Raw genomic sequence first — 16,409 nt, forward strand, 5'->3', positions numbered from 1 at the left:
TTGTAGTGTCCTTTTTTAATTAGATTGCCAAGAAAACTGAAGGCAAATATTTGCTGAAAGAAAAACAGAAATGAAATGTTTCGCTTAACTTTGAAATGAAGAAACAAGTTTCTTTTCTTTTGGAAATTTCATCTTTTTCTTTTTTCCATTAGAGCTTTGTTTTGCTTGGGTGTTTATGTTTTAGTTATTTTTAAATAGAAATTAGGTTTCAAATGGTTTTTAATATTTTATGGTGAAAAAAATCAAATATAAAGTATCCAATAGCACTTTTGATTTTGGAGAGTACCTATGGTGTATCGCAAGTTTGTTCTGAATAAATAGGTTAAATCAGAAAAACCCAAAAAGAGTTATTTTCAAGTACGAGTATGTGAGATCAAAGTAGCAAGATTAAGGATGAATTTTGGAAGAAAAAAGAATTAGAGGAAAGGCTTTTAGAATTTGTTTTTCACACCTTTAGGGTTGATTTCTCTGGACGACGTATGTAAATGAAAATTTGAAAATTTGAAAATTTTATTATTTTCTTTTTTAATTAGTGATTTCTTTGACACCATACATCATTAAATGTTTTACAAGAATTACAAGCTCGGAGTGCCTAATTTTGACAATTATTAAACTTATGATTGAATATTTGTCAACACTGATTTTACGACTATCTATACTCAATTTTTAATTTCATTTTAAAGTTAGTATGACATCTATTGAACAAATGTTACAAGATAGAATAGCCCGTGAAATTATGAACAACTGTAAAGAAATGTTTTAAAAAATGGTGAATTTATTTTCAGATTGAAAAATGACGACAAAACAATGGTGTTCGATCATTTTCATCGTAGTACTTGTATTTCTGCAAGGTGAGATTTTTATCTTATTTTAAGGGAATTTCGTGTTTTTATTTTCCTTCTTTTTCCAAGTTCTTTTCTCAAAAACAAACAATTTACAGAAATCACGTGCCAGTCTGCAAAATGCCAAAATTTTGGAACTCCATTGAATTCTACAGATTGCAAATGTCCGGCTTATGTTGACGGAAAACTTTGTGAAAATATAAAGTTCGTTGTCGTTTGTGTTTTAAAAGTTCAGGGAACTTTTGTTTGATAAGAAAAAAAATCACACGTAGAGAATCAACACACTTATCAGATTTTTACAGAAAAAAACTGTTCTTTAATTCATCACTGTTACTTTTCAGTGTGTGAACTGATAATAATACATCAATACATCATGAGATAGTGAATCGAAAATTGGTTTGATGAGCTATCAGAGAGTTGCAAAATTGCAAAAAGCGACTTTAGAATAAGGGAACAAAAATTAAAATGAACAATTCACAATTTTTCTGCTAAGTGTTCAAATTCAGTTTTAAATTGAAAATATTCTTGAACTCAAATTTAGCAATTATTTTTGGCTTCCTGAAATATCTAAAAACTGGCTGATTCATTTTCCCATTCGCAAATTAATTTTTAAAACAATTTTTCTTTGTCCACTTAACAGTTAAAAAACAAGAAAAGTACTCTCGTAACTGGAAACATTTTCGTGCTGCAAGCGAGCAATGCACCTAATTGTAAATTATTTTATGAGCGTGGCCGAACTTCTTTTTATATTGCGGCCAGGTAGTCTTCAAATCAAATCGAAAAATTAGGTCGGCGGGCGAAGTTGGCGCAGAACTCGGCCACTCACATGAAATTGATAAGGGGATTATCTAAAATACCGGCTCAAATATAAATGTTTAATAAATTGTTGAATCTTCAGATGCCAACGTTGGTCAGTTCCTGACAAAAACCGATGTGCATGTGCACCTGGATGGTACGATAGATATTGTGGACTACGTGGATGTCGGCCACCAAATGAGGAACAAATGGATCTTGAGAAGCGATCATTTATAATTGTATTTAATACAAAAACTACGATGAAGATGCAATTGGACACCTTGATGAAAAATTTTAAGGAGATGATTTCAAGAGTTTCAAAGGTGTTAACTTTTGTTCGGCTTTGACTATTTTCTATAAATTTTATTTTCAGAACCCTAAAGGTGTTATGGATAACTGGATTGAAAACTTTATCATATATGGATTTGTTCAATCCCAATCAAACACAAAAATTCAAAAGTTGTTCACTGAAAACCCAGATGACGTCATCAGCTTCTTCAACAATATGACTCTCTCCGATGGAGATGATACGCAGCCCGTACTGACTGCCATCCAGAATGCACAACAGACATATCCCAAAATGAAATCACATGCGTTAGTTCTTGTGTTCACGGATAGCACATCATCAGATGCAACGGCATGGTCACATAGATTCACGGATAAAAATTCAGAACAGAGTGTACTCCAAATCTCGCTTTTATGGAGATCAAAAGTAAGCTTTGCAGTTGAAATAAGTATTCGGGAAGAGTGATTATGAAAAATATTGTATTATTCTAGATTAAAAACATTTTATTATTCAAACTGTGCAAAATTTGATTGACTGGCCCAACAAAGTTTTGCCAAAGGAACACGTATTTTTCAGTACTCATTCTTCCTGTCCCTACCGTCTCCAGCAAACTTCTCCTCAAATGGAGTTGATGTCTATCGAAGGCTGTCACTTACAAATCACGGAGACACATTTTTCATCAAGGACTCAAAAGATTTATCCAATGCTCTTCTGAATGTTATTGGAGTTCAATATTTCCCAGAGAACGTGCAAGTTGGATATGGAAAAACTGCAGATGAACAATTGAATACATATGTTGATAATGACGGAGATCTGGCGTACATATTGCTCACAATTCGTCCGTCTTCGCGTAAGTTACTTAGTGCGTTTTTCTGAAAATTTAATAGATTTATTTCAGAGGCAGAAATTCCATCAATCGATGAGGCTACAACAGTTGCGGAGGGTGATTCATATAGGGTGAGATTAGAAAATTTTGTATGTTAAAACTTTATTGAGATCAGTTCAAATTTGATTAGTGGCGATTAAAATCTATGATCCGTATTTCAGGAAATCCTATGAAATTTACAATTTTCAGCTCTATTCCCGGGCTAGCAAAATTGGGGATACTGTAACAATTTTTTGCCAAAATGGAACAACTTACAACTATCGAATGTTCATCCAATCGAAAAATACGCTTCTTTTCAATTACAATGACGATATGCATATCGATGTGGGAAATGGAATGGCAGTTATTGGTGAGGTTTTTTTTTTGAAAACTCGCTTTTCAAAGAATATTTTTAGGAATTGAAATGTTTTCAACTATGCAAACGTATGGATTTCCACAATGGCAGAATAGCAGCTACGATGTGAGATCTTTTGATGGCAAGCTGCTCAGAGAGAAGTTTTATGCATCAGCTAGACCTCAGCAAGACTGCACATTTTTGTATGGGTTCCCGGCTTGGAAAACTTTGCCATGTCCACCAGGGCCAATCACGTGAGTTTTTCGTATATTATTTTTTATTCAGCAGATCGTGGTTTTTAGGCAACTGCACACATTTTACTACAACGGGTACAATCAGCAAAGGACCACACCAGGATACTGTATTAAGAGTAAGTGGAACCATTTCAACCTGCGGAAAATTTGTAATCTTCAGTTGATCATCAGAATTCTTCTAATATTGCTGAATCACTGGAAGAACTCACTACCAAAATTTCAAAAAACAATACGGATACATGTAGTAAAAAGAATGTCGATTCTATCAATGATCCGAGACTTCAAGAGCCAAAACAGGTAGCTCACTAGATGCAGTACAAATTTTCAGCCCTGTATTTCAGTTCATTTTTATTTTGGAGCAACACTCTGGAAACGAGCAAATCTATAAAACGCTTACAACGGAAATGCATAAAATTCTCGAATTGGTCAATTCTAGCACGACTTCTGAATATAGAAAAGAGTTCACTCTAATTGTTCATGACTCTGAAGGTTTACAAAAACTCAATTATCAATTAATGCAAAATTTTTTTAGAATCCCATGTCCTATTCAGTTCCTACAACCCGGACATTTTCGTCGAAAAATTCCCAAATCTGGTGAATTCTTTGAAATTGACTGATAATCTGGATAACACTATGGGATTGTTATCAATCATACACGCTCAAAAAATGAACATTCTACCGACGGCTCAAGTTTATTATTTTGCAAATCAAGCAGTAAAGAATGTACAGAATTTGACTAGAAACTGGGATCTTGTGAAAAGAGATATTGAGGTGAGAACAATGATAGAAACTAGGAAATGGTCTTAAATTTTTAAGATCAACTTTTTCACTATTGCTGATGGAGTGACCACTGAAACATTTGCACTGCCAAATCAGTTGGAATTGATTCGAAAGATGACAAATGGGCGACTCATTCCACTAGGAAAAACCGAGAACTCTGTGGGTTTTCTTTTTTAAGAAAAACAACTTATGTATGTTATCAGATACTACCAATTTTCAACAACATGATGAAAGTTACAACACTTACAACGGATGAAATACAAGATGTAGGAACCATAGTAGCTTCGTAAAATCTTACATTTTTAATTTAGAATTGTTATGATAATCCGCTAGAAATTGATGGATATTTCGAAGATGGTGCTGATTTCTCAGTGGTTCAAGTGGTAGGAACTGGTTTGCAAAATATCAAAATGCAAGATTCAAATGGTTTCGTCGGAGTAAATGAACAAAATTTTAACCGCTTAACTTTTTCAGGAACTATTGTAACAAATTCCGAGTTCATCGCATACAAGAATCCAAATTTTATATTATTCCGAATTGGTGAGCACAAAAAATTAAAGTTTGTACAACGTATCATGCGATTTCAGATTCTAAATTATTTGCAAGTGGAGTATGGAAACTCTCAGCATTATCTACAACTGGTGGATGCCAAATTACAGTTAGACAGAAGACTTCAATAGGGTTGGTTCTTGGATTCACGGAAGACATTAATGATGACAATGTTTCAACTCAGATTATTTCACAAAGAAGTAAGCGTTTTGAAGGATTTTTGCACCACTTTGGAACCGTCTAAAACACTAGCTTTTTAGGCTCTTCTGATTCGATGCCAATTTATATTCCAATGAAAGTCACCAGTGGAATCATACCAACGAGTTTGGAAATAAGTGGGTGATACATTTTAGAAGATATACCATAATTTTAAGTTTTAGAAACTATACCCAGACTGGGACATCAACCAGTGAACTACAAAAAGTTAGCAGTTGCTCGACGAGATGCCAGTTCGTGCTCTTACAATTTTATCTCGGATAGTGTAGTGGTATCAGGAAAAAAATTTGTTTGAAACTGTTCACTAGTTCACTACTTATAGGTGCCTAAAACTGAACTCACAACGTGGACAGTCTCAGCTGAAAGTGTTGGAAAGCTTGTTCTTCACAGAATCTTCCACTACTATCAACATCTTCCAGCAGGTACTATAATTTATGGGTGGCTTCATAACATAATAAAAATTCAAATTCAGATTCTTCCGTCTGCCAAGGAGGAAATGTGGATAAGTTTGGAAGATGCATATGCCCATCCAGATACACTGGGGATTATTGTTGGGATAGGATTTGTCATCCTCCTGCCACATATTCGTTTGGAATTTGCAGTTGTCCTCCGGGGTTTTATGGAGATTTTTGTGAAATTAGTAAGCTAATAGTAAAGAGAGGAAAATAAATGCGGAAAGTTCAAAATAAAAGAGAAATTCCGAGAAAAAAATCGTTAATGTGATAGTTAACCAACAATTGAAAAAAAATTATAAAAAAAATTTTCAGTGCTTGTGCTCCCAAAGAACGGCTCAATACTGGTCCGAACTACTACCCTCGAGACAACAGGAAATATATCAACATCGGGATTTTCTATTATTACGGTTCTACTTACCTTTATATATTGTCATATTTTCTAATTGAATTCAAAAATAAAACGTGTAAATACTTTGCCTGACTTGTGACAAATCAGATTGGCATACGAAAAATAGATTGGCACACCAAAAAATAAGTTGACATACCAAAAAATAGACTGGCATACCAAAAAATAGATTGGCATACGAAAAAATAGATTGGCATACGAAAAAATAGGTTGGCATACGAAAAAATAGATTGGCATACGAAAAAATAGATTGGCATACGAAAAAATAAGTTGACATACCAAAAAATAGATTGGCATACGAAAAAATAGATTGGCCTACGATAAATAGATCGACATACCAAAAAATAGATTGGCATACCAAAAAAATAGGGGAATTCATCTAATTAAGTTGTGAGATGTTTATATTCTTTGAAAGCTAAACAGGTGGTACTAAAACAGACTTTGACAGGAACCTATCTGGAAATAAAGATTTTTCAAAAAGATGAAAAGCATTATCTGATGCTTGTGAAAATGCCCACTGAAGTATTTATTCAAAAAACTCACAAAAAATGAATTTCCAACTTTTACAGAATGCTTCAAGCTTCAGAACTCAACAATTTGAAATTCAAAACGTAAAGGCGTACAATTTAAGTCGAAATAATACTGATTAACATGCCGTCCGCACCAAATGACACTCGTAGCTTTAAAATTGATATCTGGGTCGTAGTATTCAAAAAATTTTCTAACTCGAGTAACTAGAAATAAAAAAAACACTTTTTTAAACGGAAGCTTAACCAATATGTTTTTAAAAATATGTTTTTTCCAGAACATTTTATTTATTGTTAAGTGTTAAATTTGACAAATCTACAATTCCCGTATAAGTACTTAGGCACATTTTTTACACTCACCCCACTCCAATTCTTATCGGTGTAACTTTTGATTTTGAATAGATGTGCTATCAGTGCGTTGAGTTTCAGTTATTGCGTCTCTTCAGCTTTTGGGTAGTACTACAATTGCCCAGTACATTCGTTAAATTTTGTCAATTTCAGGTTATATTAATTGTAGAGTTTGAAAACAAATAAGCTGAGTGATGGACTTTTAAGAACCTTTTTTCTTTGAGTGAAATTACTTTTACTGAATTTTCACTGGAACTTAAAAATAAAGATGATGGATTCAATGCAACTGTTTTTCAATTTTAAAATTGGTCACAGTATATTCGGCTCATTGCAATCGAGAACCGGACTGATTTTCTGATTCAGTTTTTTTTTTTTTTAAATTACCCGATTCAGAAGGGCTTGCCACACAAAAATTGTACAGTACTCCTTTTTCATTCAACAATGTTCAATAATATTTGCACAGTTAAAAGAAGTTGCTATCAGTTTGAATAAATCCTACTTTGTTTAGTTTTAATGCTTTTTTGTTAACAAATTGCCCCACTTCGTTCAGTCTTTTATCGGTTTGCTCGTCATAATCACAACTCCCTATCTTTTTCTTTTTCTTATGAAACGAAAATTTCAAAGAATGATGATAAGCAAAAGTATTTGTATCACTTGAACGATTCAAGATGAACTTCTCATTTTCGGCTCGTTTTTTCTGGGTTTTTTAGCGCAATTTTATTGGGGGAACTTTTCTGTTCAAAAAAAAAAGAGACTTTAATAATTCCGGGTTTTACCAAATAACTCTACTCACAGCACTACAATTTGCCAGCCAATATATCGCTTCATCTGAAAGATTTCAGTTAGTCTTTCAAAAAAAAAGTTGGAACTTCTTAAGTTTAGAAATAGGAACCTTAAGTTGACCTACGATGTAATTTTATCAACACAAAATTTCCTCCCAAAATTCCAAAAGACACAAACCGTCTCCGGGTCGCGCTCCCGTGGCAAGGAGGGGAGTTTAATTTCTTGAACTCCACCCCCAGCCTTTAAAATAACTATGGTATTCGCTAGAAATTTGACATTTCTTGAAGTTAGCACTAGTCATGAGGATACTTCTACTTCTTGGAGCTACATTCTTTTTCAGTGTTTCAATAAATGGTAAGATTTTGCAATGAATACTTCACAACGAGCCTATTGTAGCTTATGAGCAATGTGAGAACGGTGGAACCCCAATTAACTCAACGGCTTGTCAATGTCCAGCATTTGTAGCAGGAGAGAGATGTGAAATTGTGAAGTAAGTGATGGAAGGGGATTTAGACGTCTTCAGAAGTTTCTGAAAGTCTGATAGAATGTTTTATTTTTCAGTAAACAGAGCAGATGAACTTTTGACTGATTTTATTTTAAAATCTCAGCGGTGAAACTTGTTTCCAGGCTTTAAACTGGTTCAAACTTTAATTTTTGGAAAAAGATTTAAATAACTTTTCAGCCAAATTTTTATTTCCAACAGTTAAATTAGACTCAAATTTTCTTCTTGCCTTCAAATTTGAAGCTTCACCTAATTCAAAAAGCAGTCATTTCTTGAATACTGCTGACACCCATAGTTCGCCACTGAGCACTTTTTCTGGCTTACTGTACTACAGTATTCTTATAAAAATTTGTGATCTACGACAAAGAACAAGAAATTATCTCTAGACAATGTTCTGACAAAAATGGCAACATTATTTCTTAACAGAATCATTCATAGAAGTCAAGAAAGCATTTTTAAAATAGACTCTTCCACAGGGAAATTCCAAAGGAAGAAGATATTACACTAGTGAGGAAACTGAGATCATGTCTAAGAATAATTTCATTTTTAGTTTTTCTCAAAATGGGTCTAATTTTAGGTGTGTCAGCTCTCTCGATTTAGAAGCCGGAGTTTTTAAAAATAGCTGCACAATCTTTTTTCATTGAAAAACTTCCAAAATTTCGCACATCATTTTCCAGAAATAGAACACACTATCTACCAACACTTTTAATCATCAAAAGTCAAAAGGTTTCCAACTTTGAAAGTGACGTTTTGCAAAACGTCCACCGAGGGGTGCTGCAAGTGACTCCAACTTCTTGCACACGTTTGGCATTTTAAGAAGTTTGTAGGCAGACGAACCAATTTGAGAATACTCAAAAATCTGAATTTTTTCCAAATTACTATAAATTCCAGATGTCAACGATGGGGAATACCGGATAAGGATCGTTGTGTCTGTGCTCCGGGATGGTATGACAAGTACTGTGGAATCAGAGGATGCAGGCCTCCAAATGAGGGGAATTTGGATAACTCGAAGAGAAGTATCATAATCGTTTTCAATATGAAAAGCTCGATGGCTGAGCAACTAGAAACCCTGCGAAGTAATTTTAAAGGAATGGTGAATTCAATTACTCAAAATTGGAATAAAAATAAGGAATCTGAAAATTGGATTGCCAACTTTATGTTCTACGGATTTGTGCAACAAGGGCAGCAGTTGACGATTACGAAAAACTTCACAGAGAGCCTTGATGAATTTTTGAACTTTTTGGGATCTCTGAAACTTCAAGACGGAGATACCAGTCAGCCCGTCCTAGCTGCAGTTAAAAACGCCCAACAAACATTCCCACTGACAAAATCCCATTCTATAGTTCTTGTATTCACGGATAGCCCAGCTTCTGATGCAACACCATGGTCACATAGATTTGAAGACAAGAATCTGGAACAGTTGTGCTTGCAGATTTCGTTTTTATGGAGATCTAAAGTATCATTCATTTTATCGCTTCCTTCTGGAACCGATAGTTCTGTGGATGGTGTGGATGTTTATAGAAGACTCTCAATGTCAACCCACGGTGATTATTTGAATGCGAACAATGCAGAGGAAGTCAAAAATGTAAGATTAAAATCAAAAACTTGATTTTTAAACTGCAGCCTATCAACTTTACAGATTCTTACCACAGTTATCTCTACATATTTCTTCCCAGAAAATGTTGGAGTTGGTTTTGGAATTGAAACGGTAACTTCAATTGAACCAACTGCTGATAACATTAATGATTGGGTTTTTACATTGTTCACAAAAGATTTTGGGAGCAAGTATGAGCTTCCAGAAGTCGCAGGAGCTACTTTGATTTCAAAGGGGAAAAATTACAAGGTAAGCTAAATTAGGTCGACTAGCAGAAAAGTACTCTCCACTTACAGCTAGTCGCCGGACAGAACATGAAAGTTGTCAATATAACTTCCGTGGCAGGGCCTTACAACTACCGTACCTACCTCCAATCTAAACACACACTTCTCTTCGATTACAATAGTGATATGATGATTGACGTTGGAAATGGAATTGTTCATCTTGGCGTCACAATGCATTCAACTATCCGAACTTTTGGTTTCCCCGAGTTCCAGAGCATGTCTTATCACATCACTCAGGCAAATGATAAGCTAGTTCGTGAAGCCTACATGGCTTTCAAGAGACCACAAGAGGATTGCACTTTTGAATGGGCGTTTGATCCATGGGTCAACACTATTGAGTGTCCACCGGGACCTATCACGTAATAAAGTTTTAGATATAATTTATTTTATGGGATAGATAATTTCAGACAAGTGCATTTGCTGAACTACGATGGGTATTACAAGGGAAGGGTGACTCCTGGATATTGCGATGAGAGTAAGTTTAAGGGGAAAACTTCAGAAGAACTTCTAGTGAAGTTTTTGACAAATCCTATTCAATTTGAAGTATAACTGCAGTTTGTGGATTGTTCCAAATCCCATTTTTGAATATTTAAGATCCTAAAGACTATATCGTTTTCAACATGTAAATCAACAAATTTTTAATAATTTCCATTTGCAGTTGCTCACTACTCTCCTCAAATCCAGGGAAACATCGTGCCTGATGTCCAGCGTAATTTTGTTTTCGACCATTCCCGAGCTATCACTCAATCATGCCCGGTAACAAATATCAATGCAATCAATGATCCTCGCCTTGAGTCCCCGAATCAGTTTATTTTCATTTTGGAGCAACATTCCGGAAACAAAAATATCTATACAACATTGGCAGCTGAAATCGAGAAAATTGTGAATCTTACTAATCCAGTCACAGACAGTTCTTATCAAAAAGAGTTCACACTGATTGTTTTTAATGATGTCAAATCTCGAGTAATGTTCAGTGCCTACAATCCATTGAATTTCATTAAAAGTTTCCGAACAGTTATTAATGAACTTGAATATGTGAACCAATTGGAAAGCTCGTTGGGATTACTGTCAATTGTGCAAGCTCAAAAGCAAAACATCAAGCCCGTTTCTCAAGTGTACTATTTCACAAACCAAGCGACCAAAACTGTAGCGCAAGTTAACCGGGGATGGGATATTATTGATAGAAATATCGAGGTAAGCTTGTGATGTAAAATCTTTTGAAAAATTATGTTACAGTTCAATTTCTTCACTATTGCCGATGGTGTGACTACAGAAATATTTTCTCTTCCGACTGAGTTGAATCTTGTTCAGAAAATGAGCAACGGAAGACTTGTGACGCTAGGTTCAAATGAAAAAACTGTAAGTTTGTTGGTATTAAAATATTATCTAAAATTCTCTGATTTATAGCTTGTGAACCTGTTTGCTGACATCATGACTATGAATGCACTCACCACTGATAACCAGAACTACGTAAGTTGCCAAAACTACTGTAGTTTTATCACTAAAACTTGAATTTGTGTTTCCAGGACTGTCATTTGGCTCCTTATATAAACAATGCTTTCGTTGAAAAGAACTCTGCAGCTACAGTATTCCAATTTATTGGAACTGGAATCAAGGATATTTCCATCACTGACGCGTCTGGAAAATCAGTTTCAGTAGATTCTAACACTCGATTCCAAAATGGGAATTTCAAATCTATTAACATCGGTAAACTAGCAAAAGTATTTTTTTAATTTTATTTCATCGTCATATAGACTCTTCAACTTACACCCCTGGAACTTGGAAGGTTTCCGTGTCCACTTCAAGCGGTGGATGCCAACTTTCAGTCAGACAAAAGTCGGCAACTGGAGTTATACTTGGGTTCACTAAAACAAATGACTTGGATATTGTAAACTCCCAGATTCCCATTCAGAGATCACGTAAGTGTCACAAATTGTTGATCTGGTAAATAATGAATGTTTCAGTGTCATCTGATAATTCTCCAATGTATGTTCCCATTCGAATCAGACAACAGAAAGATTTGGAGATTAAGTTGAACTATCAATTAGAAATTCGTAAGTTTTTTTTTGGTAATTTACTGACATGCTAGCTAATACTTGACAAGGCAATTTGCTTTGAAAGCTTCTTTCGTTTAATTTGTTGGTACGAATTTTTACCAGGCTATCAATTTTCACGGTATAGCGAGTTACCTTCTAGACAAATTAGATCACGCCTGTAGGCAGGCCAGCATGCATTTCGGCGCCTACAGCCATCAGGGGGGGGGGGGTCTGGAGGCAACTTCCTGATGATAGGAAGCTGCTTCTAAATTCCGTGATGCCGTAATAACTAAAAGAGAATATTTCTTCTAAATATGCACAATTTCAGAACTGGTTGACACATCTCGATACGACCAACCTATCAGCTATCAGAACACCACCATCTTAAGCCGTGACTCTTCCACATGTTCCTACAACTACATTACTCCTCAAATCACAATTCCTCGGAACGACGTGACTTCTTGGATATTGACCAGCTATGATGATGAAAATAATTTGATTCTTCGAAGAATTGTCTACTATTATCAGCACTCACCAGCAGGTACCCTCTGACAATAAACACTTCACAGACACTAATTATGATTTTAGATACCTCTGTCTGTCATGGAGAACAAGTCGATAAATATGGTCAATGTGTTTGTCCTGAAAGATACACTGGAGAATACTGCTGGGATAGAATATGTGCATCGGGTGCAACTCTCTCGTATGGAATTTGTAGTTGCTCTTCGGGATTTTATGGTGATTTTTGTGAACTTGAACTGCTAATGCCTAATGCTACAACTACATCACTGATCCCGGAAACAACTACTAAGACTGGATCAAATATTGCGCGTTTATCTGTCATTATATTTATTCTAATGAGCTTTTATTATTAATTAAATTGAATAGTATTCGATTACATTCAATCTCATATCATAAATAAAAATGTATTATTGCATTGAAATGCTATAAATATCAATATTATTACAGTCGTAGTTTGTTCTAATTTTTTTCCTAAACTTATATTATATTCGTATATCAGATCCAACCAAAGCAAAAAAAGAAGGGAACTCGAAAAGTTTTCCAGTATTAAAAAGCAGTTTTATTAGTATTGGAAATTGGTTATAACAAATGATAAATTATAGTAATTACAGAGCCACTAGCCACTAGCCACTAGCCGCTAGCCACTGGGAAGACGTGACAGATGACATTGATGAACCGGAAAGAAGAAGACAAAGTTTGGTAAGAAGGAAAGGGAAAATAGGGAAAAAAATTAAACCAAATGCTACCTAATAAAAATCTACTAACACTTCAGGAAAAATCAAAAAAATATGGAATTTAACACAATTTTTCTGATAGCTCCTTCCGAATCTTCTTTCCCGGTTGTTCAAAGCCTTTTGCATTTGGCTAGCCACGAGCTGATTCTTCATACAACATTTGATCCATCCAGGGTTACTGAGCTTCTTCTCGAGTTCGTCATTCGAGAGCTTGATTTCACGGGATGAAATTTTAGAGATTAGTTTAAAAATGACAGTATTTAATACGTTTTTTGGCCTGAGATTATACTTTTCACGGCCACTTAAACATTTTGTAACTAACAGCAAAGAAATCAGTAAGTTACTCGAAAATCCCAAAAAATAAAGACGTACTCAGTGGTTATGATCACAGCAGCCAGATGTTCAGTGAGTTGCCGACGAGGTGAGAGGAATGGCTCCATCTTGAGAATGTTTTCCAAAGAGTATAACATTTCTTGATCTCCAATTTTTCTCTACAAGACATCTGCATCATTCTCATTCACACGAATCGTCAGCACATAGGTGTTATGTCCGAACATCATCGGATCGTGGCGAACTAAAGTAATGCCGTCTCTGCAAAAAGAAAAAAGCTCGAAAAATAATTTTATTTTTGGAATAAGATACTCAAATTTCACAATGAGACTTCTTTTGAAACATGAAAAACACGTTTTTTGCAAACTTTCAATGATTTTAAAAATTCCAAAAAAGATGGAAAAAAATAATTTTTCAAAAATCTGATTTTTCTTTTATTTTCATTTAAAATTTTACACTACTTGTGAAAATTAGATTTAACATTTTTTGGCTCCAGTGTTCTTTCTCAACTTTTTGAGATGTATCAATGTAAGATTCCGGTGTTTCAGGGCAATTTCCGTTGTCATACTATTTATACATTGTCTCCCTAGATTTCTTTCCCACGGAGTTTGAAAGTTGGAACATATAGGTATATATATATAGATGTTACAAGTTCACGACGCAGCGGTGATATATCCCGCCTATTTACAGCCACCAGGAGAGACTATAAATACAAGAATAAACATTTTTAAAAATGTTTATTCTTGAATGCTGCAAAATTTAAAAGACTTTTGAATTCTTAAGGTTCTTGTATCCAAATTTTTCTCGAAATTTCTTGCATTTTCTACTTTGATAATTATCCTTATTTGAAATGTACCTTCTCAAACCTAATTCTTTATTTTCAGAAAACTCTCCTAGGAGATGTGTAAACTCGCTTTCACAACACCCACGTTCATTCAAGATCTCACCAAGGACCAACTTCTCCAGTTGGTAGAGGCACAGAGCAAGGAGTTGACACTGATGGAGACTCAAAAAGATGAAGCCATCAAGCGGGCCAAATTGCTGAAACATGAGCTCGGGCAATCTGGAAATGTGGGAATTGTAGAATTCTACAGACGCGCTGTAATGTTTATGGAAAATCAACTGATTGAAAAAGATGCAGTGATTGAAAAAAATAATCATGTTATAGCTATCAATGGAGCAAAAATCGAGGACAATAAGAAGAGGATTCAAGAAGAAATGTGGAAGAAGGTGAAGGTATTGGAAGATGCTTTTGATGAAAAAGTTGAAGAGAATAATGAGGTCATCAAAAACCAGAAGGAAAGTATCGACAAGATGCGCATTTCGAGAACAGAAACATCAGAGGAGCACAAGGAATTGGTCAAGAAGATCAATCAAAAAATGAAAGATACGGAGACAGCTTGTAGAAGATATGAGGCCAACACGACGCATCTAACTGCTGAACTCCATCAGACCAAAGAAACTCTTCAACTTGTGGAGAAATCTCTGAAAATGCAGACAAACTGGATTGACACTTTCCTATTCGAACATTCTAAAATGATTAGTGAAGTATGGGTGACTAATCAGAAGATGGCAGTGCAATCGAAACAATCTGAAGATCAGCTGGAAGTCTTGAAAAAGAAGAAAGACGTTTTGAAAGCTAAGCAGGCTGCGCAAGAGTTGGAATTGGAGAATTTGAGACTGAGACTGAGAGACGTGGAAAGTCTCGGAGAACTTTTCTAAATCATGAATATATTTAATATGTGATGTTTTTTATTCATTTTTGTAATAAAATTTTTTTCTGAATATAGTGTTCGAAAGCAACAGTATTTTTGAGAGTTTACGAAAAAAAAAACAATTTGAAATTTAACCTTTCAATAATGGTCTCTCAGGAAACTTAAAGAAGTTCCAGGAACTTTAAGAGCTCACCATAACCCTAGTTTTCAAGCTTCAAAGCTGTAAATTCATTAGAAATTGTTTCAAAGCATGGGTATGGTTTCTTGTTCGGTAGAAATACAGTGCCAGGGCTTCATCTCGTGAGACTGTTTTTGACAACGTTTACTGATTCTGCCGTATCTCGAAAACTAAATTTTTTCAGGAAATATTGTTAAAGTGAAATAGTCTTCATACTACTTGTGATTGTTTATGTCTATTTACTTTGTTCTGAAAAAACCAGCAAAAAAGTTATGGGAGATTAAACTTGAATAGTGTACTGCCACGCCTCGAACATTTCTCGCAAACGATGAATTTTTTTTCCTGAATTTTGATATCGGTTTTGAATATAGTTTAATTGTGATTTTACATGTGTTATTTCTAGAAAATGCTCAAAAAAAACTATTCGAACTAAGTAACCTGATTTTTGGTTGTAGCGGATGAGTGGTACCTAGTGAGCAACGAGTTTGCACTCCCATAACTTTTTTGCTGGATTTTTCAGAACAAAGTAAATAGACATAAACGATCACAAGTAGTATGAAGACTATTTCACTTTAACAATATTTCCTGAAAAAAATTAGTTTCCGAGATACGGCAGAATCAGTAAACGTTGTCAAAAACGGTCTCACGAGATGTCGGCCGCTGTATTTTTTGTCCTGGCACTGATAAAACATTTAAACAACTGAATACAAGTAGATGTAATTATGAATAATACTTCATCAGTTGAACTTTTTTCGATAACAATTCTAGTTTTAAACTTGTGCTCGTTTGGAAAATTTGTAAATTTATCAAAAATCGAAAACGGGATAAGTTTTTGGCCGGCACTGTAGATAATCCAAATTGAAATTGCAAGGATGTTCATTGGTAAATAGGGTTAGGCAATTATTTGTACGTAAAGTCTTATTTTTAGTATCGGGTCACTTAGAAGGTCTACTACCCAGCAATCTCTTCTCCTCAGGAGTCCTACCAGCAGTTTTTGCTTGTTGATGTACCAACTAACACATGAGGTTCCAATTTTCCCTTGTCAGAAAGGGT

The 16,409-nt window shown here is 34.9% G+C and overlaps 3 protein-coding genes across 5 annotated transcripts; all 3 read left to right on the plus strand.

Moving 5' to 3' along the window:
- Positions 1–778: 778 nt before the first annotated feature.
- C05D12.2 (EGF-like domain-containing protein) lies at positions 779–5,873 on the plus strand. The gene is made up of 22 exons (NM_001365322.2): positions 779–851; positions 941–1,046; positions 1,741–1,960; positions 2,011–2,349; positions 2,500–2,773; positions 2,822–2,880; positions 2,999–3,158; positions 3,205–3,397; positions 3,446–3,513; positions 3,558–3,694; positions 3,739–3,886; positions 3,930–4,168; positions 4,214–4,336; positions 4,381–4,443; positions 4,489–4,603; positions 4,652–4,717; positions 4,765–4,926; positions 4,987–5,061; positions 5,107–5,213; positions 5,265–5,364; positions 5,415–5,582; positions 5,710–5,873. Exons 1-22 carry the CDS (start codon positions 794–796, stop codon positions 5,838–5,840), a joined length of 3,111 nt encoding a protein of 1,036 aa, NP_001352242.1. The 5' UTR covers positions 779–793; the 3' UTR covers positions 5,841–5,873.
- Positions 5,874–7,745: 1,872 nt separating this feature from the next.
- C05D12.3 (EGF-like domain-containing protein) lies at positions 7,746–15,242 on the plus strand. Of its 3 annotated transcripts, NM_001381605.1 has the most exons (16): positions 7,746–7,815; positions 7,858–7,951; positions 8,855–9,548; positions 9,603–9,806; positions 9,854–10,200; positions 10,249–10,316; positions 10,500–11,035; positions 11,078–11,200; positions 11,249–11,311; positions 11,368–11,548; positions 11,596–11,760; positions 11,806–11,895; positions 12,206–12,418; positions 12,466–12,615; positions 13,011–13,098; positions 14,348–15,242. In NM_001381605.1, the coding sequence occupies exons 1-15, from the start codon at positions 7,761–7,763 to the stop codon at positions 13,031–13,033; spliced, it is 3,006 nt and encodes a 1,001-aa protein (NP_001367135.1). In that variant the 5' UTR covers positions 7,746–7,760; the 3' UTR covers positions 13,034–13,098; positions 14,348–15,242. The 3 variants fall into 3 exon arrangements, 2 of the variants coding, with proteins under 2 accessions (NP_001367135.1, NP_001367100.1); NR_003151.1 differs by lacking the exons at positions 13,011–13,098; positions 14,348–15,242 and adding an exon at positions 8,641–8,782 and having other exon boundaries at positions 7,761–7,815; positions 12,466–12,752; NM_001381606.2 differs by lacking the exons at positions 13,011–13,098; positions 14,348–15,242 and having other exon boundaries at positions 7,749–7,815; positions 12,466–12,808.
- C05D12.4 (Coiled-coil domain-containing protein 172) lies at positions 14,364–15,185 on the plus strand (the record flags this gene model as incomplete). The annotated part of the gene is made up of 1 exon (NM_064033.5): positions 14,364–15,185. One exon carries the CDS (start codon positions 14,364–14,366, stop codon positions 15,183–15,185), a length of 822 nt encoding a protein of 273 aa, NP_496434.1.
- Positions 15,243–16,409: the final 1,167 nt, after the last annotated feature.

Source organism: Caenorhabditis elegans, chromosome II, assembly GCF_000002985.6.
Source record: "Caenorhabditis elegans chromosome II".
In the NCBI taxonomy this organism is placed as follows: domain Eukaryota; kingdom Metazoa; phylum Nematoda; class Chromadorea; order Rhabditida; family Rhabditidae; genus Caenorhabditis; species Caenorhabditis elegans.

Coding starts and splice junctions, on each gene's coding strand:
- C05D12.2 (NM_001365322.2), top strand. CDS start 794: ATGACGACAAAACAATGGTGTTCGATCATTTTCATCGTAGTACTTGTA. Junction 3,398..3,445: donor TGTCCACCAGGGCCAATCAC/GTGAGTTTTTCG, acceptor CGTGGTTTTTAG/GCAACTGCACACATTTTACT. Junction 4,169..4,213: donor TTGTGAAAAGAGATATTGAG/GTGAGAACAATG, acceptor TAAATTTTTAAG/ATCAACTTTTTCACTATTGC.
- C05D12.3 (NM_001381606.2), top strand. CDS start 7,761: ATGAGGATACTTCTACTTCTTGGAGCTACATTCTTTTTCAGTGTTTCA. Junction 9,549..9,602: donor ATGCAGAGGAAGTCAAAAAT/GTAAGATTAAAA, acceptor TCAACTTTACAG/ATTCTTACCACAGTTATCTC. Junction 11,036..11,077: donor TTATTGATAGAAATATCGAG/GTAAGCTTGTGA, acceptor ATTATGTTACAG/TTCAATTTCTTCACTATTGC.